This window comes from Trichomycterus rosablanca, chromosome 19 (genome assembly GCF_030014385.1).
Source record: "Trichomycterus rosablanca isolate fTriRos1 chromosome 19, fTriRos1.hap1, whole genome shotgun sequence".
In the NCBI taxonomy this organism is placed as follows: Eukaryota; Metazoa; Chordata; class Actinopteri; order Siluriformes; family Trichomycteridae; genus Trichomycterus; species Trichomycterus rosablanca.
The window spans coordinates 20,644,130-20,664,969 of record NC_086006.1 but is presented as its reverse complement, the minus strand read 5'-3'; the positions used below and the strand labels follow the sequence as shown (position 1 = coordinate 20,664,969).

Genomic DNA, 20,840 nt, shown 5'->3' with positions numbered 1-20,840 from the left:
TCCCAGCCCAGTTGGAACAGAGAGAGTACAAGACTTGCCATATGGAGCTAAAAGCATACACACACAGATAAAACACACCCAGGGAGATCTGGCTTGGCACCCTGCGCCCATAGGTCCATCTTTCCTTCACTGTGTGCTGTCAGTGTTGTTGTATCTGTCTAGAGAATCAACAGATGGAGGTTTGTAGGCTTCACTCACTCTTCCTCCCCTCAGAAAACCGTTTTACGCTTCAGCAAGCTTCTCAGGATTCCTCTGCAACTCCTCACTCACTTTCAGAGTCTCTTTCACACTTCACACTTCTACTCTCCCCTTGTGTCCTCGTCCCAGACAGCTGTTCCCATCACACACCTCGTCTTAATAAGACTACTAATTACAAATGCACAGATACCAATTAGGATGTCACGGTACCTGCCACGGTGCCTGCGGCGACTCCCTGTAACTCCCTGTTGACGCGCTGACCTTTGAGAGGGTCACATTGCTGAACCTTGCCTCATTCCCCTTAAGTTCCTCACAAAAAGCACACACTACCTCGCCACCGTTTTCTGTCAAAGCAGTAGATGTTTAATGTCAGCGCTCTGGCCGTGGAATCATGCGGTTGACTGGATTTGTTTGACACAGGTCTGGAGATTGCTCCGTCTCTGGAAGCTCGCAGACGAGCCTGCATCTCCCGCTACGCTCGAAATGAGCCTACTGCAGAGGCTAATTTTGCACTTTAATTAGTGACATTACATGTCTTGCTTTCTCAGTCTTGCTTTCCTTTTTCATTCACTCTCTTCTTTTTCTCTCTCTTTTGTACCAGGCTCAGGCTGCATACTCTGATCACCCGAGACTGCCTGATTCTGGATTTTGTTTGTCTCGTTTTATCGACGAAGAAGAGGAAATAAGCACCGAGATAGAAGTCTTCATTGTGGATTACTGTTGGATCGAAGGAACAAAAACTTTGACTCTTATCGGTAATGGAATACTCTGGTGGGAATTACAATTGAAAATTGATCGTTATCTTTCATCCTTTTGGAGTTGCCATGCGTCTGTTTTCCCAGAACTTATTTTATCCTTTCCCCCCTTTGTCCCATGTATGACAGAATAAATAATGTGAATAGTTTGCCAGCTATTACAAACTATGGAAATAAATAAAACATCAAGAGGACATTTGTATATAATTCGCAGCAGTAGAATTTACCACCTCTGTACATTCTGAACAGGGTAAACCTTTGCATTTTTGGCAAACTGACACCCTTCACTGCTTCAGAGACACTGCTGTTTCATTAGCATAGTTTCTGTAATGCCCCATCATCTCCGTGCCCACGTGAAGCCATGCCAGTGCCCGAGATGGCAGTGAGTCCAGTGAAGTCTCTGCAATGGGAAGTGTTTCCCCCGATGGCCGAACGCCGAGTCTACTGCACGCCTGTTCTCTGGGCCGACCGCCTCTACGTTATGGGAGGATGCAGTGAAAACGGAATGCCCCTGGACTCAGTTGAGTTTCTGGATTTAGAGAGCCAAAGTTGGTGCCAGCTACCACCGTTACCCACAGCCAGGGCAGGGGCTACGGCTGTCGCACTGGGGGATCAGCTGGTTGTGATAGGGGGTATGGACGCTCAGCAGAGTCCGCTGTCATCGGTGGAGGTTTATCACCCTGACGAGGGCAGGTGGGAGAAAAAGGCCGGTCTTGGACAGGCGTCCATGGGAATATCTGCACATGTGATAGGTAAGAGCTGTGCGTTGTCTGTTTTTTAAGGATTTTCTTTAAGAAAATGGGGGCTGTTATAGCTACAAACAGGGTGGATGTGGGGTGGATGGCTCCATATTGTGCATGTTTTTGAAATGGGATGGTCAGGTGTACTCATACTTTTGGCCACACAGAGTGCCTTTTAGCTAATGCTGGTGTTTTAATTCCCCACTTAATTAATGGTGTTGTTGGACTAATATATATACACTGATCAGCCATAACATTATGGTTTGTTTCTACACTTACTGTCCATTTTATTAGCTCAACTTACCATATAGAAGCACTTTCTACAATTACTGACTGTAGTCCATCTGTTTCTCTGCATACCTTTTAGCCTGCTTTTACCCTGTTCTTCAATGGTCAGGACCCCCACAGGACCACTACTGAGCAGGTATTATTTAGGTGGTGGATGATTCTCAGCACTGCAGTGACACTGACATGGTGGTGGTGTGTTAGTGTTTGTTGTGCTGGTATGAGTAGATCAGACACAGCAGCGCTGCTGAAGTTTTTAAATACCGTGTCCACTCACTGTCCACTCTATTAGACACCCCTACCTAGTTGATCCACCCTGTAGATGTAAAGTCAGAGACGATTGCTCCTCTATTGCTGCTGTTTGAGTTGGTCATCTTCTATCAGTGGTCACAGGACGCTGCCCACGGGGCGCTGTTGGCTGCCTGTTTTTTTTGCTTGGTGGACGATTCTCAGTCCCGCAGTAATAGTGAGGTGTTTAAAAACTCCATCAGCTTTGCTGTGTCTTATCCACTCATACCAGCACAACACACACTAACACACCATCACCATGTCAGTGTCACTGCAGTGCTGAGAATGATCCACCACCCAAATAATACCTACTCTGTAGTTGTCCTAGGAGAGTCCTGATCATTGAAGAATAGCATGAAAGGGGGCTAACAAAACATGCAGAGAAACAGATGGAGTACAGTCAGTAATTTAACAGTTTACAGTATTTAAAGCCCAGTTATAGTATTTGCTGTTGGACTAGGAAATTTACACAATGCACACCCGGGGCAGGAAGCCAGTCCATGGTTTATTTTGTAAATGCTACATTTTGCATAATGAATGAAGTTAAATATGGACTGCAGTCCAAAAGGGCAGGTATTCAATAATGTATGCTGTCCTAAAATATTCCTTCTAAAAGCTGAGCTTTAGAGTTATTAGAAGTGTGTTTTCAGAAACAGATTAGTCTGAAAAGCAATAAGAAAACTGTGAATGTCAGTGTTGCACTTGTTTCTCAGTTTTTCAGCTTGATCTGTGTGATTAGCCATGCTATCTGAGTCCATCTGGGCGCTTTGAATACACAAAAGCGCTCAATTAGAAGCCATTAGTCATTTTTGTTACACACTGCAGAGTTTTTCTTCCTCCCTAGACTCTGACTGAATATTTAGGTGTGTTTGAATAAGAGGGATAAGAGAGATGGATGACTATTTAGATAATGAGGCTTCTTGCCTTTTTCCCCTTCCTGGTCTTAATTTGCATTCCTCTACTTGGATGACAGGAAGCCTGAAACGAAAATATACGATGCTGTATTCCATTGCGCTGGAAAATCTAATATTTCCAGTTCAGTACTCCAGGTTTTCAATCTAAATGGATGTTTGTAGAAAGAAAAACATACTTGAGACATTTGAAAGGTTTTTCAAACCTTGACAGGTGCTTTCACACTGTATAAAAAAGACAAAAAGGAGATAAACAATAGTTACTGTTGAAATATAGTAAGTATTGTTTATAGCACAGTGGTGGCTCAGCACTTGAGATGCTGGACTAGTAATCAGAAGTTTGCTGGCTCAGGTGCCCAGGTGGTGCACTGGGATATTCTGCAAGCACACCAATGCTGGGATTCTAAGAGTTAGAATCTTAGTTCTGCTACTGGTCAGCTGGGTGCCCCCCAGCAGGCACAACTGGCTGTGCCAGCAGCAGACAAATTGGCCACTAGTCTGCTGGGTGTGAAAGACTGGATTAAAAAAAGGGGGGCGGGGTCGAAACCCTTCTTAGTACAGTACAGTAAGTCGCTTTTGAATAAATGCCGAAAAAGTAAATGTAAATGCAGAAACGTGGAGATCAGTGTGTGACTCTCCATGCGCAAGACTGGCCTTCTGTGTGATTCCACTAAAGTATGGGTGAACAAGAAGGGGTCCCCAGCAGCGGAGGACTAATTGGCACCACTGCCACCAAGTTGCCACTGTTGGACCCATATATTATACTAACAGACTTTTCTGAGAAGTCTTCTCGCAAGACTTTGAAGTATGTGGGAATTTGTGCCCATTCTGTCAAACGAGCATTTGTATGGCTGAGCACTGATGCTGGTCAAAGTTGATGTTCCAGTTCTTTCCAGAGCTGTTCAGTGGGGTTGAGGTCAGAGCTTTGTGCAGAACACTGGAGTTTTTTTTAAACTGAGATTTTCTTCATGGTTTATACACCTTACATTGTAACAAAGGGCAAGTTATGCTGGAACAGGAAAGGGCCTCCCCTAAACTGTTGCTGCAAAGTTGGAAACATATAATTATCTTTTATATAATTGATTTATAGCACCTGTTAGCAATCTTTGTGGCTAAAACACATGAATTCAGTGATTAGAAATGGTGTCCCCAGTACTTTTCTCCATGTAGTGTTGAAACATGGAGCTACTGGAGTTCTGTTTGTGTTTGTCCATCTTACTGGCTACACAATTCATGGACGATAAGAAAGAAGTAAGCTTACTGGGAGTACAGAACTGGGAGTCTGGCGGAGGTTGAGCAGATAGCAAGCAGTTGCAGCATTACCTGACAAGCCAGCATTCACGCTGATATGCTCATGATGTATTTATAGAAGTATGACTAAGCTTCTGATGCCACTGGTGCAAACTGGCAGGGGTGTACTTGTTATTACCGTTAGGTATTCAGAGCACTGCTTCTGTTATCAAGAAAAACCAGAGGACAGGATACGTCAGGCGTGTCATTCAAACTGATTCAGAGAAAAGTTAAGATGCTGAGGTACATTTGATTTGTAGGTTCTGACCTGTGGTAAAAAAAAATTTGCATTTATAAATTGTCGAATATTTATGTGCAACTTTTTGCACAAGTGCGTTTTCTTATGGGAGGACTGAGCCTCCCCAGTTAGGAATTGATTCATTCACACACAACTGGATGCCAGAAAAAACGCCCCAACTTGACAATGATTAGGATCTTATAATAGTCAAGATATGAACGAAAACGTATGGACTACTAACAAGACACTTAACATACGTTAGATGTGAAAAGCTAATCATAGCTTTCAATAGAATTTATTTATTTATTAGGATTTTAGTGTCATGTTTTACACACTTTGGTTACATTCATGATAGAACAGGTACACCGAAGTTCCAAAAAACTGGTACAACAGGGGACTGTAGCAGCTGGTGGTGGCTCCATAATGGTATGGGTTTGTTTAGCTGGCGTTCCATGTGCACAAGGCTGATCCACATATGAACTCGCACACGTGTCGGAGCGGGCGTGTGTCAGTTGTGAAGCTCCTCAGTCAGCAGTGGAGGGTTGTATCGGTAGAGGTGAAGCGTAACGCAATCAGGGAAAAAATAAAAACCATAACACTTGCAATGTTAATGTTTATAGCTGGAGCATTTTTGACCCACAATTCACTTGTCATAATCCTTACATGCATAAACTCAAACATATTTGGCTACAGAGTGTCTGCTTTCTGTATCTGCTTCTGCTTTCAGTATTTTTTTTACCAGAATCAAGCATACAAGTCATAAACGTTTACAAATCCCAGATGACCTGCTTTCTCTCACTCTCAAACGGTCATAGACTGATTGAACAAATCCATGTGGATACCTGACCTTGACCTTGTTGGACATCACATCTAAAACTCTGGGCTTTAATATGTTGTTGATCTTTTTTAATAGCCTTTACTCTTCTGGGATGGTTGTCTCTGGACATTTGTGTGACTTGCCCACAAACAATCTAATCTGTCCTAAAGGTTTTGAGGTCAAGGCTTAACTGGATCCACGAGAGTTTATTCTCACCAAACCATGACTTATTGACAATGTCTTTATTTTGTGCAAGACAAATTCAAATGATTGCCACAAAAGTAACAGAATATCATTTACTTACACTGTATAATTAATATAATTATGATTATATCCCCATCCCCAGTCTAGTCATATCCAATTCCTCCTGAGTGCAACCTTTCTCCTGCCACTGCAGCCTCAGACACCTGATCAAGGAGGGCTGCAAACTGTCAAACGGTGCCCCTCCTACATAACTTGTCAGGCAGGGTCTCACAGGTAGGCTCGGTGGGTACTGTCGCCTCACAGCAAGAGGTTCTGGGTTCGATTCCCAGGTGGAGTGATCCAGGATTCTTCTGCTTGTACCAGCTTCTCAAATTGAAGTTGAAGTCACTGTTGCAGCAGGAAGAACATGCAATGGCCTCTTGTCTCTTAGACATAGCCAACTGTGTCTGTTAAGCACCTGCCAAGCCAAGACTTGAACCTGAACACCCTCTTTTGTTTAATGTTTCTACCAGTTGAACAACTAGAAAGGCCACATTCAAAAAGTGGTGTTAGTGGTGTGTTGAGAGGATAGGAAGGTGGCAAAATAAAGAAAATGATAGAAAATTATGAGCTGCCACTGGTCATCCTGGTAGAGCATGTCAGATGAACAAAGCCAGCAATTATAATGCTTTATTGTCACTGTGAGAATTGTGAATGTTCAGCTGATTGTTTGGAGAAATGAATACACAGGATGTTGGCCGCAGTGTCCAGACATTTGCCAGGATGATTATGTGTTGTGTTAAAGCTGGTTGCCAGAGTGGTGTACAGATTATTGTGAATATTTTCAGCGCTGTGTGTTTTTCATACTGAATAATTTCAGGGTCATGGGTGGCCAAGGCTCATTGATGAACGTGGGGAGCGAAGGCTGGTTGGTCCGTGTAGTCTGATCCAACAGACGAGCTACTGTAGCTCAAATTGCTGAAGAAGTTAATGCTGGTTCTGATAGAAAGGTGTCGGAATACACAGTGCATCGCAGTTTATTGCGTATGGGGCTGCATAGCCGCAGACCAGTGAGGGTGCCCATGCTTACACCTGTCCACCACCGAAAGTGGTAACAATGGGCACGTGAGCATCTGAACTGGACCACGGAGCAATGGAAGAAGGTGGCCTGGTCTGATGAATCACGTTTTCTTTTACATCACGTGGATGGCCGGGTGCGTGTGCGTCGCTTACCTGGGGAACACATGGCACCAGGATGCACTATGGGAAGAAGGCAAGCCGGCGGAGGCAGTGTGATGCTTTAGGCAATGTTCTGCTGGGAGACCTTGGATCCTGCCATCCATTTGGATGTTACTTTGACACGTAGCACCTACCCAAGCATTGTTGCAGACTATGTACACCCTTTCATGGAAACGGTATTCCCTGATGGGTGTGGCCTCTTTCAGCAGGATAATGCGCCCTGCCACAAAGCAAAAATGGTTCTGGAATAATTTGAGGAACACAACAGCGTGTTTGAGGTGTTGACTTGGAAATTAAGGCCTCAGTAGCAAGTTACAATATGACTCTCCACAACCCTGCAGCTTGTGATAGTGTTCATCCTCAATTTACTCCATGTCTTTCTTCTGACATATTATTTTATCTTTCTCACATAGTACAGTAAACACTTTAAAATAGAGTGGCACGTTGGCACAGTGGGTAGCGCTGTCGCCTCACCGCAAGAATTGCCTGGGTTTGATTCCCCTTCTGGGTGGCCAGGGTCCTTTCTGTTTGGAGATCGCATGTTCTCCCTGTGTGTGAGTTTCTTCCAGCTGCTCCACTTTGTTCCCACAAGTCCAAGACGTCCAGTCATGCCAGCTGGAGCTACTGAAAATTGCCCCCAAAGTGTGTCTGCCATGTAATGGACTGGTGACCCATCCATGGTGTTTCCTGCTTTTCGCCCAATGAAACAGCAAGAAGAAAAAGTGTATCTTAGGCTGTATCCCGAACCACACACTAATATAATCAATATGATCTTAAATTAGCACATCATGAATTGTGTCAATGCTGTTCATTAAGCTGTGTTTGTTTGCATTGTTTGTTGTAGTATAAGATCATACTACATTCCAAATACCAGGTCAGCACATCACTATGTGCATTTTGCCACCATAAATACACAAAAACACAAAAGCAATTGTAAGGTGACTCTCCAAAGGTAATAACATTGGGGTCAATTGCACTCTAACCAACAAGCAGAAAATACATGATAGAATTATGGATATAATAAATGTGATATGTTTATGATTGCAACACTTCTCATCTCTACCCTCACTTCTAGATCAAGTGAGCATTACTGTTGCCTAGCAACGTGTGCGACTGTGTGTGTTTTGTGTGTTTCTGTATGTGTTTGACCCAAAGACATTTTTTTACTGAAAGCTGGTTGGGTCGTTGTGCCAGCCTGTAACTTGCTTAACTGTTGTTGCTTTGGTTAGTTTTGGGTGTGTGTGTTGGTGAGAGAGAGAGTGTGTATAACATATGTACGTATAATATACAAAACATGATGTATTCTGTTGAACATCCTGTTTAAAAACCATGAATAATGAATTGGGTCCCCTGACCCACTGTAGCTGTAACACTCTTCACTCTTCTAGAAAGGCTTTTCACATGACATTGGGTGTGTTTGTGGGAAGTTGGTCATAAAGCATTCAGGCCAGTGCTCACTGCAGGCTAGGGCTGAGCAGTATGACCAGCTTCCAGCTTGCTTCGGTGTTAACGTTATAACGTTGATATAGCAACTGATCTGAAGTAGAACAAAACTCTAATTCAGTGTTTAAATCATTACTCTGAAAGCTTATTTATCAACTGTCTATAGAGGAATCATGTCCTCGCATTGGTGGATTATTACCGCGTTAATGCCGCTCCATTGTGTGCTTTTTTGCAACAACCGTGGCTTATAGTGTTTTAGTCTGTGTTGGAAACCAAATAAATTCTAAACTGCTGACACAGGTCATTTCTTTGGTAGGTTCCTGCGGGGCATCTGTGGTCTCGCTCTCTTCATCCTCCATCTGTTTTCTGTTTTTGTTTTTTTTCCCACCATATTGAGGAAGCATCTCTCATCTGTTAACACTGTTATGGTAATGCTACCTGGCTAACTAAGCTGTACCTAATCTGCACAGCGCTCCATAGCGCTTTTAGTGGCAAACAATGTTTTATGATTTGCTGCCTATTGAATCCAACAGCTGTTGTATTAAATATGCTGTGGTATGGCGGTATATGAAAAATCCATATCGTACGAGGTATCAAAGGTATGAACTATTGCAGGCCACTGCATTTTTCTTTATGTGTTTATGGACTTTGCTTCATGTACAGGGTCACAGTCATGCTGAAACAGAAAGGGACCTACACCAAACTGTTGCCACAAAGGTAAAAGCATATAGTTTATTATATAACATGAATTTATAACACCTGTTAGGTGTATTAAATAGGTGTGACTAAAATGAAGATGGCTGTCTACATACTTTTTGTCACAATATAATAAGGCAATCACCAATAATAGAAAGATAACTGTTATATTTAGACTTTATTTATTTATTTACTCATTCATTTTCAGTTTTACCACCGCTTTATCTTTATTTAGGGTCGCGGTGGGTACGATTCACTGGGTGAAAGGCAGGAAACACCCTGGACAGGTCGCCAGTCAATCACAGTAGACTTGGAATTGTCATAAAAGCATTTTCTTATATTCCTATGAGATGAATATTTCAGTCGTACACAAGTTAACATATTAATACGTTATACTTTGGTTTTCTTTCTTCTCACTACTTTTTGTGCAGAGCCTCTCAGGTTGAGAACATGTAAACGCTTCGGGTTTGGCTTAACACACAGCAAATAATGCACACTGACACTTCTTCTTTTAGAAGGTTTGAAGTGTTTAGATTTATTTCCACATTTATCATAATACTGCAGAATCAAGGTCAGCACGACCAGCGTTCCTCATGAGCTAAAGTGTCTGAGTATAACTTTAATGAAATGCCAGGGCTTGGCAGCTGCCAAAGACTCTGTCCAGAATCCAAGCTCTTCATGTGAAGGGAAATAAAGAAACCGCAAAGGGATGTTATGTAATAAAGCTGCCTGCTTTGCTATCAAATATCCTATAAAGAGTGCTTTTGTCTAAGTGGCGGGGAGTATTGATTTTTTCGAGGTGCAGTATTGAGTGGTAATTTGGTCTGCATCTCTGCTGTCTCTCACTAAGTAATACAAACTTCTCATACTGACTAATGCAAATCCAGGTCTGAACAGTGTCAATAATATCTGACTGCCAAGCCTTCATCTATTTATGATTGATGTGTGTTTACATAAAATTACTATTATTATATTCTTTATCACATCATATGAGGGCGGCATGGTGGCTCAGTGGGTAGCACTGTCGCCTCACAGCAAGAAGGTCCAGGGTTTGATTCCCAGGTAGAGCGGTCCAAGGTGGAGCGGTTCGAATCTCGGCTCTGCTACTGGTTGGCTGGGCGCCCTCTAGCAGGCACAGTTGGCTGTGTGGAAAAGACCAGACTGAAGGGTGGGGTTATCAATACTGTGTAAGGACCTTGGTTGCCCAGGGCGCCTGTAAAGAAAGTGGAGGACTGCAGCAATCAGGCTACGCTAAATTTGGAGAAAAGGGGGGGAAAATGCATTTAAAAAAATGTAATTACAATTAATGTGGGGAGGGTGTCAGTCTGGGTTTTCATATGGGTGCTTCAGTTTCCTCCCACTATACCAAAGACACAAGTCAGACCAATTAGAGCAACCAAAAATTCCCTAAGTGTGAGTCTGATTGTGTGTTTCTGCCCTGTGATGGACTGGCGACTTGTCCAGGGTGTATCCTGCATTTCGCCCAATGAATCAGACCTACCGTGACCCTTTCCAGTATGAAGCGGTGGTAAAACAAACAATGAATAAATGATGTGGGCATTTTCAGGTGAGTGTTTGCTTTTGGAGGCGCTTATTAAATACTGTATATATTATTTGTAGTGTATGTATGCCGTGAAACACAGAGAGAGAGAGAGAGAGGCATTCACACATTCCCCCTAGAAATTTTTTTCTAAAAACAACCCCCTTCATTCAATATATGCTTCCACATCCAGCTTTCTAGTGTGTAATCATGATCTCTTACATGCAGAATCACTATGATGTGTGATACCGCTAAACCCTTTATCACATGCACACATCTGTAATGAAAAAAGCTATAGAGTGGTGTTCCATGTTATTGTGTGATGAGTGTTTGATGTTACTCTCCGACATAATGTGTATCAGATTGTTTGATGTGAACAAGGTTTCTAAGAGACACAGATGCACAGGAACAGAATGTGTAAGTGCTATGCTAGTGTCCTATCTTACATTTCTGTAGTATTGTTCTGGTACTTTCTCTAATTATGTAAGGACTTTGAGGTGTTCTGTGAAGTGCCTTTGATGTTTTTCTAATTAAACTGTCTAGTTTCCTCCCCAATTACCTCAGGGCTCATTATTCTTCAGCTCAGTGGACCTTTGGGAATGTGAGTGTGTTTATTTGTTTATTTTAGGCCCTATATAATGTTGTAATCATAAAGAAATGTAGTGTAAAATGTAGTATTTTTAAAAGTGATTATAAATTAGCATATTTTTATAGCAGAATATATGTTGATATCAGGCCAGCCTAGGCACTTGAAATAACATCTATTTATCTTTTAAGCTCTGTCCAAAAACTCTTCGTATATTATTATTTTTATTTGTCCCTGTGCTCCAGGAGCTCATGTTTCATGTATATGTGCCACACCTCTGTCTCCACGAGCACATGGATTGGACAGTGGAGCTAATGATCCACAGCTGAACCTCATGGAAAGAGGAACGCTCAGCGTATATAAAGACTGTGCTATGGATCATTCAGTAAAGACTACTGTGTTGGTGGCTGTGTTGGTGGCTGTGTTGGTGGCTGTGTTGGTGGCTGTGTTGGTGGCTGTGTTGGTGGCTGTGTTGGTGGCTGTGTTGGTGGCTGTGTTGGTGGCTGTGTTGGTGGCTGTGTTGGTGGCTGTGTTGGATCTTGTTTTGCTTGCAGGGTTTAGCTTAGCTTAGGGTTGAGGATAGTCTAGTCACATTTCATGTGTGTTTAGATTAGCATTAGCAGTTAGCATTTAGCATAGCACTTAGCATAGCATTTAGCATAGGTCATGTTTTTGTATGTCTTATGTTTTGTCCTGTTAAACCTAGGCTTGTTGGTTGTAATCATGAATAAACATCCCTTTGTATGTGTCCACCCTCGTCTCATGTCATGTGCCCACCGTTAAATTATAATTTTTATTGTAAGTAGTAGTAGTATTACTATATTTAATTCTGAGCACAGCCTAGTCTTGTCTAGGTTTAATCTTGTATCTTTGAGTTATAGTGTTTGCTGCAGACTCATGAAGACAAAGCCATCATAGCGCCCAGATGGCGCAGCGGGATATTCCGCTTGCACACCAGCAGAGTTTCTGAACTCCTCTGTTCGGTCGACTGGGCGCCATCTAGCGGGCATAATTGGCAGTGCCTTCAGCAGATACTAATTGGCCACCGTATCTGCAGGGTGGGGGCCGGACTATGTGTGGGTGTGTGGGTGTGTGGGTGTGTGGGTGTGTGTGTGGGTGTGTGGGTGTGTGGGTGGGTGGGTGGGTCTTCATACGCTGTGTAAGGATCCTGATAGCCGAAAGACACGCCTGTGCAGAATGCATGGGCAAAATGCATGGGCAAGAAGAGGAGGGCTGTGCACATGTCGAAAGATGCGTGTTCAGCGACGTGCTCTCCTCGGATGCAATCTGGTATCAATCAGCAGCGGAAGACAAAATAGAGTGCGCTAAATCAGGAGGAAAATGGGGAGAAAATGCAATAAAAAAAAAGACAAAGCCATCAGAGAAGACACAGATCTCAACCTAGGTATTTTTTTGTATTTAAAAGAAACAACATAAAATAAACAAAATAAATACCCAAAGTAAAATGAAACCCAAAAACGAGTACTGTTTTTTTATATATACGTATTTTTATATTTTTCTAACTTATTTTTATATATGTGCATTTGAACCTCACCTCCAATCACTGTAGCAACACATGTTTCCAATTGGTATTCTTGTTGGTATATTGGTATTCAGTTGGTATAACTGCTACACTAAATTCCCCCTAGGTGCCAGTAAGTGAGTAAATGTGCGAGGGTGTGCCTTATGAAGGATTGGCATGCTGCCCAGATGTATTCTTGCCTTGGGCCTGGTGTTCCTTTGGATTAGAATTAAGTGGTTAGTGAAAATTAATGACTCGTTCTATGACCAATAGAGATGGCAACCCTGTATGCATGATTTATAAGCTTTTAGCATGGGTGTGGCTAAAACATACTAATTAAAAGGGAATGTAGTGTATTTTTGAGGCCACTGGAGAGCATTTAGACCTTAATAAGATAAACACACTGAGGGGTAAAAAACTCAACGTTTACTGATACAGATTAACATTCAGTTTAGACGTTTTTGTTACCTTTAGGCTAAGCGTGACCATTTCTTCGTCTCATGTTTGGTTAGTATTCTTGAGAATCTGTTCAGATTACACATTCTCCACACTCCACTACACTGCATTGCCAAACCCAGGGGCTTTTGTTTACGTGAGCCCAAGACAAGTCACCTTTTCATTCCAAAAGACAGACTTTTTAATCCAGTTCCTGCTGAGAGGTTAATAGAATGGCACTTTACCAGAATCTTCAGCTTGCTCGTTTAAGCAACAGATGGTTATTTAGCATTTTGTGGAGTTTAAAACAATGATTTTCACTTCAACTCATATAATTATTATAATAATTTATGTACAAGTTAAATATTTGAAAAATACATACATTTCAGGATTTCTGTATACAACCCCAAATCAGAAAAAGCAAAAAGCAGTGTTTCCTAGAATTACTTTGAGTTTTATTTCATTACAGACAGTATAGACCCAAGATTTTTTATGTTTTGTCCTGTCAATTGCATTTCATTTGTTAATATACATCCATTTCTGCAACACATTCCAAACAATGTTGGGACAGTACAGCATCTACCACTTTCTAATGTTGCCATTTCTTCTTACAACACTTTTTGGCATGGAGGATACCAAGTGATAGTGTTCAGGTGTTGTTTTGTCCCATTCTTCGTGCAAACACATCATAAGTTGTGCAACCTTACGGGGTTGTCCTTGTCACAATTTTGTTTTTTTAAATTCTCTACACAGTCTCTCTGGCAAGCCAGTCTAGTACTTGTACTGTTTTTGTCTTCTGCAGCCATGCCTTTGTAATGTGTGCAGCATGTGGTTTTGCATTGTCTTGTTAAAAAATAGATGAACGTCTCTGGCAAAGTTTCTGCATTAATGCTGTCATCACAGAAGTGTAAATGACCTTTGCCAAGGGTCTGTACACATCCCCATACCATGACAGACCCTGACTTTTTGACTTGTTGCTGATAACAGTCTGGATGGGCCTTTTCGTCTTTGATCCTGAGCTTACTGCGTCCATTTCTACTGATCTGGTGTTGCAGGACAGGTTTGATTTTCTTGAGCCTTTTCCTTTTTAATAAAGCTCATCTTCAGACTTTGAGCATGTAGATTGATCTACCAATCAGAATCTTGTCTAGGTCTATAAATTTGTAGCCCTCCACGACATGAACTCAACCACCCACCTCACTGCCCCCCATTGGCTGCATGTATTATGCATGTATTATGGCAAACCGACCAGGAAATATATAGCAAACACTGATATATATGGAATATATGACATTTGTTGAGGGGGCCCAAACATTTTTTTTGCACTGCGGCCCATGAGCTCCTAGTTACGCCACTGCCCGGACCGCTCCACCTGGGAATCAAACCCGGGACCTTCTTGCTGTAAGGTGATAGCGCTGCCCACCGAGCCATCGTGCCGCCCCCAAAATCAAGTGTAAACTAAAAAGTTGGAGGCATACATTATAATTTAAAATGTGATTTTATACACCTGTTTGCTATAACACAGTAAGTGTGGCTAAAACACCTGAATTCTATAATTAAAAATGGTGTCCACATACCTTTAGCCATATAGTGTTCACACGCTTTACAAATGTAAAGTAGTCTGACTGCATTACCAGCTCCTGACTTTCAGTTGCCGATCCTCCTGTTTCCTTTTTACTTTGTTTTCCCTCTCGTCTGAGCTGGAATTCACTGCTGGCTGTTTAAAGCAGTGTTTTATTAATAATTAAACTAATGCATTTGCTGGCACTGTGCACACACTCTAAAAAGCAGATGTTAAGTGGTGTGCCGCAGAAATTGGCTAACAGGGACGCCTTTCTCGTCTCTGAATTTTTTTCTTTCTATTTTACCTAGTAATCTGCTAACTTTATACGGTACTTCATTACAAGCACAAATTAAAGCACTTTCTAGTTGTTGCTATGCTCTCTTCCATGCTCTCTTCACTTTCTGGCAATATGTACAGCAAACAGCCCTGCAGCTATTTGAAGGACGTGGAGTACTCAGACAGCTCTGGTACTATGTCCTGCACCACTAATATGACAGCTTAGGATTTGCAGCTCACGCTAAATAGACTGGAGACGAGCCGAGCTTTGGCTATGAATCACAGCCACCAGGCTTGCTGCGGGCTTCTGAACAACTCACACCCATTCACTTACGCCTGTCTTCCCCCCTCTGCCCCGTCACACAGTGTCTCATCCTGAAAGAAACTGTAGCAGCAGTGTTCCATTTGCACTTCTGACAGTCCCCATCTTTCAGTCATTCAACATCAAAACACCAGCGCTTGCTTCTATGTTTTTTCTATTTCTGTTACTATGGCAATGTGTGTTTCCATGGGAAAGGCTCACAACTGGCAGGTAATTAACCCCTCTGTGTGTTCTTGTTTGCTATCAAATGAGAAAAGCTGTCCCATTCAGTGTGTGATCATTCATATAAAGAGACAGATTGTCCCGTATTTTTCTGTTCATATTTTTCAATGAATGTTCCAGGGTGATAGTTTTTGCATTGAGATTCAGTCAGCTTCAAAATAATTGGCATAACTGATAATGTGACATAAATATTGCATTTAATTAAAGTACATTTATTTAAAGACTTTAAAAAAAAAGATGTGTCACAGGTACAACCTCATTTAAAAGTTTAGTTGGTTATGTTATTTTTGTTTATGCATTCTCTCCCGTTTCTCCCGACTGTTAGTGTATCCAATTACCCAGTTGCGTTTTGCTTCCTCTCTACTGATGCCGATCCCCGCCCTGATTGAGGAGAGTGAGACTGACACACGGCCCCTCCGACACGTGTGCAGTAGCCGACTGCATCTTTTACACCTGCACGAGGCGAGTTCATATGCGGATCAGCTTTGTGTACGGAGAGTCACACTCTGATCAACGCATTATCCCCCGTCTCTGTGCAGGCGCTATCAGTCAGTCAGCATAGGTCTTAATTGCATCAGTTATGAGTCCCTATCCGGCCCCCTACCCTGTATGAACAACAGCCAATCATTGTTCATGTAGGAGCCCAACCCAGCTGGATGGCAGAGCTGAGTTTTGAACCAGCGAGTTCAAAATGTCAGTTCTGGTGTGCTAGTGTGTTTTACCTGAGCGCCAGGTGGTTATTTTCATCACTGAATTCTCCATAGTCTCTGAATCTATTTATAATGTTATGGATTGTAGATAAAGAATTTCCCACATTCCTACAATTTTTATTGAAGAATTGATCTTTTAAAAATGTTGTACTATTTGCTTCTAAACACCCTCTCTCATCCTGGCTTTGAATCAATTAAAGCCTTTAGTTATACTACTTACGTATATAGCCAATTATGATAGCATCACCTGTTACCTGAATACATTTTTATCAATTTACAAAACTTGGTAGTCTTACATTACCTAAATTTTTGAAAGAGTTTGAAGGAATCAACATATATTTACAAAAGGCAACAGTTGATAAAGTAAAATATTGATCTTAAAATAGTTCTTATTATTTTCTGTCTATTTTGTGAATGGGCTTTGAAACAGACCTACTTGCCATGTATACCAGCAGGGGTGCAGATTACAGTATCATGCCTACCTGCCATGCCATTTTGACCCTATTAAGAGTAAATCTGCTCCAGCCATGAAGGCCTTCTGGCTTTGTTAGTCAGCTCTTCACTGCCTTATTGTGTGTGTATTACTACCTGCATGCCTAAACAAGGGCTAGGGCTACAATTAAGGGCTAGATGTCCTGAGCTTTTGTGCCCATTTTTAGCTGTAATGTAGTCACATTATGCAACTCTCTGTGAGAATCAAATCATGAGTGGTGTGACGAGGTGGCCTGTGACTTCAGAAGTGACAGGTGCTAGTCTGGGGCTGTACTTGGCTAGAGGAATTGTAAATTGGAATTGTAAATTGAAAACCACTACATTGCAAGGTAAGGTGAAGGAGCAAAAAAAAAGAAAAAAACTGTTACGGGCAATTAGGCGTCTGTAATGGCAGGTTTGTGACACACTTATGTCAAAAAGGGGGTTCGTGTAAATATTTCCTTTCTATGTATGTGCAGCAGTGGTGGCTGCTGGTCTTTCAAAGAGGGGAAGCTCATTGTTGGCTTACATCATAAAATTTGTCAATTTATTTATACATAAATTCTGCCCTCCGTTCCTGTCCCGTTAAGTGAAGGTGTAGATCTCAAAATAGCTGTCAGTCAAAATGGGATTCAGCCTTTCGACTGATCCTCCAATCATCTTGCAGAAGCTCAGCGTCCAGACCCGCCCACAGTCTATTCACCCCCAGAGATGCTCAGAGTCTGGGGGCGGGACAAAATCGTGGCATTTATCCAATGACCGGCGAGTTTCGAAGCAATGAAAAAAAACCTTCCATGCAGTCCCATTGAAGTGAATAGACGCTCAGCTTCTGCGGGCAAATGCATTGACGCTACGGGAATGTATGAGAAGTTCGAGTCAGTCGATTTGTGATAAGTAGCTGATTCTGAACGAACTCGTCTTCGAGATATACGTGTTCTAACGCATTTGTAGTCAATGAAATGTTAACACAATGTACATATTTGACCATTTAATTTTTGACATTTTAGGGGAAGCTGAGCTTCCCTTGCAGTCTTAGAGAAATCGCCACTGATGTGCAGGTGGGTGATTAATGAACTTTTGATTTTACAGCATAGTCGATGAATCATAAAATTTGTAATAAATGATATCAATGTACTTATTATTTTCAAGTTACTTTCATTATGAAAACTTACATTAACTGTGTATTGAATCAAAAACAATTTTTACTGCTAGGTTTTGATGGCATCTATTAGATAATACAATATTGCTTATTACTGCAGAGTAATTTATGTGAAGTGAAACTGCTGAATTTAAATTCACCTTACAGAACAAAATGTGGTGCATAATTTAAGAGTACAAGTAAGAGAGCCAGAGAGAGAAAGACTGGTTCAGTTTATCTCACCCAAGACATTTAAGCGTAGAGAAATTAATGACCTGGACTGAATAGTATCCATTAAACATCACGATTTGTGTTCTTTATTATTAAGGAAGTAAAATCTACCACTTGTATGCATTGATTTCTGTCGAATTGTTTGGTTAGTGCTGGGGCTAAGAAGAACAATGTGTTATTGCTAAAACTGTAAGCAGGAATAGCTAAATATTGTTGTGTGTCCTGTAATATGCTCCATAGCATCACATACTGCTGCACGTCTGTCGCCCCCGAGGGGCTATAGTGATCTATTTAGCTTTATGTGCTCTGTATTCCCTACAGCTAAGGTCAAATGTTTACACACACTCGTAAGAGAGCCCTGAAAAACATGAACAAATATAATAAAAAAAAAATTTCTGTCTACTTTTATTCTGTTATCAAAAATATGAACACAAAGCTTTCCTTAGAAGTGAACTTATTGAGGGAAAAATTCCTGAAAATCATGAAAATATTATTTTTAGAACCTCTTTTTATGTAGTACTAGAGTCTTCTGTGTTCTGCTTGTGGACACTCCTTTTTAGCTCATCCACCGGTTTTCTAATGGAACTGGAATGAACATGGCAAAACCCTGATTATTTGTTCAGTGAACCATTAATTTTGTGTTTTAATAAAGTGTTTGGACCATGTCATCCTGGAGATACAATCACAACCCAGCTTAAGCTTCCTGGCTGAGCCAGTCTGGTTGTGGTTTAATATCTGTTGGTACCTGATGGGGTTCATGATAGCATGCACCTGAACAAGTTGTCCAAGGCCCTTGGAAGAGAACGACTCCACATCACAGATCCACCACCAAGTGTGGCCAAATGCTTTATTTTAAACTTGTAGAACATGCTCATACCGAAAGCTCCAATGTCTGGCTGTAGAGCTTGAGTTTGTTGGTTCTTGACAGCAGATTTATACTTCTGGCAACCCTAGCAAATAACCTTTAGATATGTAGATGACTTTTGATTGAAGTTAAAGAGACGTATGGACCCCAAAACCTAACAAATGTCTGCAACTCCTTGTGTCCTTGGAGATTTTTGGCTACTCTAACCACTCTTCTCAATTGTTTTCTTCTTTCAATCATTGTACTTCTAATTAAGGTTAGCTGGGCGGCACGGTGGCTCAGTGGGTAGCACTGTCGCCTCACAGCAAGAAGGTCCTGGGTTCAATTGTCAGTGTGGGTTTCTTCCGGGCGCTCCGGTTTCCTCCCTCAGTCCAAAGACATACAAGCAAGATGAATTGGAGATACTAAATTGTCCATGACTGTGTTTGACTTTAAACTTGTGAACTGATGAACCTTGTGTAACCAGTAATTACCTGTCCTGTCATAAATGTAACCAAAGTGTGTAAAACATGACATTATAATCATAATAAATAAATAAAGGTCAGCTGGTCACCCATTCCAAGCAGGTGTATTAAACCAATAATGTATAATAAAGAATGTATAAATATATAACCTTGTGCCATGCATCTTGGGAAGGTTATTTTCTGTTACAACATGACTGTGCCTTGGTACATAATGTGACAAAAATGAGGTTTGATGAGTGTAGTGTTGAGGAACTCCAGTTGTCTGCACAAAGCCCTGACCTCAACCTCAGAACACCTTTGGAATAAATTAGAATGTCGATTGTGAGTCAGGCCTTGTTTTCCAACATCAGTTGATTTCCCCCTAGAAGATAAACCACAAGCTATTGCAATACTCATAAAAGCGTAGAGGTTTTTCATTATAGCATTACTATTTAAGTGCATGTATTTTTTTACATTAATACATTAATACTAAACTCATGTCTACAACTGACATGCCATTTATCATCATTAATCCCGATGACTGTAGTCATATTGGTGCAAATATTTGCATGTCAGTATAGCCACTGGTTCCAAGCAGATAAAAACAGTGTTTAGTGCAGTACTGGAGTTCTGCAGGAGTGGGAGTAAGCTGCTGACTCTGTCTGCATTATTTAAATTAAACCCCCCCCCCCCCCTTTCTTCCTGGACAGTATGGACTTACACACATACACTTGCATTTTTACACACACATACACAGGTTTTTTGGAACCACAACCCAGACTTATTGCCATAGTAACTGTGCATGTATGGCTTAGTTTTTATTTGTAGATAATAGATGTGTGATGTGCCTGTTGTTATTGCTGCCTACTTCTGGGATTAATATGTGGGCTGCTGGTAAAGTGAACTGTTTCTTTCTCTCGCTGAACTGTGAGCGCTGGCCAAGAATCTGGTTTACGCTTGGTGTTGCCTCATACAGGCACTGCAGTCACTTTATGCAAATAGTGCTAGACTAACAAGAAGTAGTGCTAGACTAACATTCAAGTAACAATAAACAGGGAACAGCTGTTTCAAATGCCCTACTTTAACCTAGTACTAAGAAATATAAACTATAGTCTTGAAGTAATTTTGATCTCTTTTATACAAAATAATAATTGACATTAATTTAGTCATATTTACTGTTCTACTGTCAGGGTCTATAGCCTATCTAGGCACAAAGGAGTGAGTCATCATACTCATACTTATATAAAAATATTTCTATACTACTGCTGCTATTATGATGTTTATTTGTAGTCCATGCCATAATGTCAGATGCACAAATTGCACATGCAGTTGCAGAAATGTGCACATTTTACATTCGCTGCACCCTACCTACTTACTTCATTTGTGTTTGTATTAACCTCTTTTCTTCTTGTTCAGCTACTGGAGGCCAATA

The 20,840-nt window shown here is 41.4% G+C and overlaps 1 protein-coding gene across 1 annotated transcript in view; it reads left to right on the top strand.

Annotated features, from left to right (window-relative positions):
- The first annotated feature begins 1,314 nt into the window (after positions 1-1,314).
- Positions 1,315-20,840, top strand: part of LOC134333600 (kelch domain-containing protein 8B-like) — a 109,465-nt gene continuing 89,939 nt past the window's right edge. The window contains exon 1 of the mRNA XM_063015655.1: positions 1,315-1,705. Within this exon, the coding sequence (XP_062871725.1) occupies positions 1,315-1,705 (391 nt within the window). The remainder of the gene's footprint in view (positions 1,706-20,840) is intronic.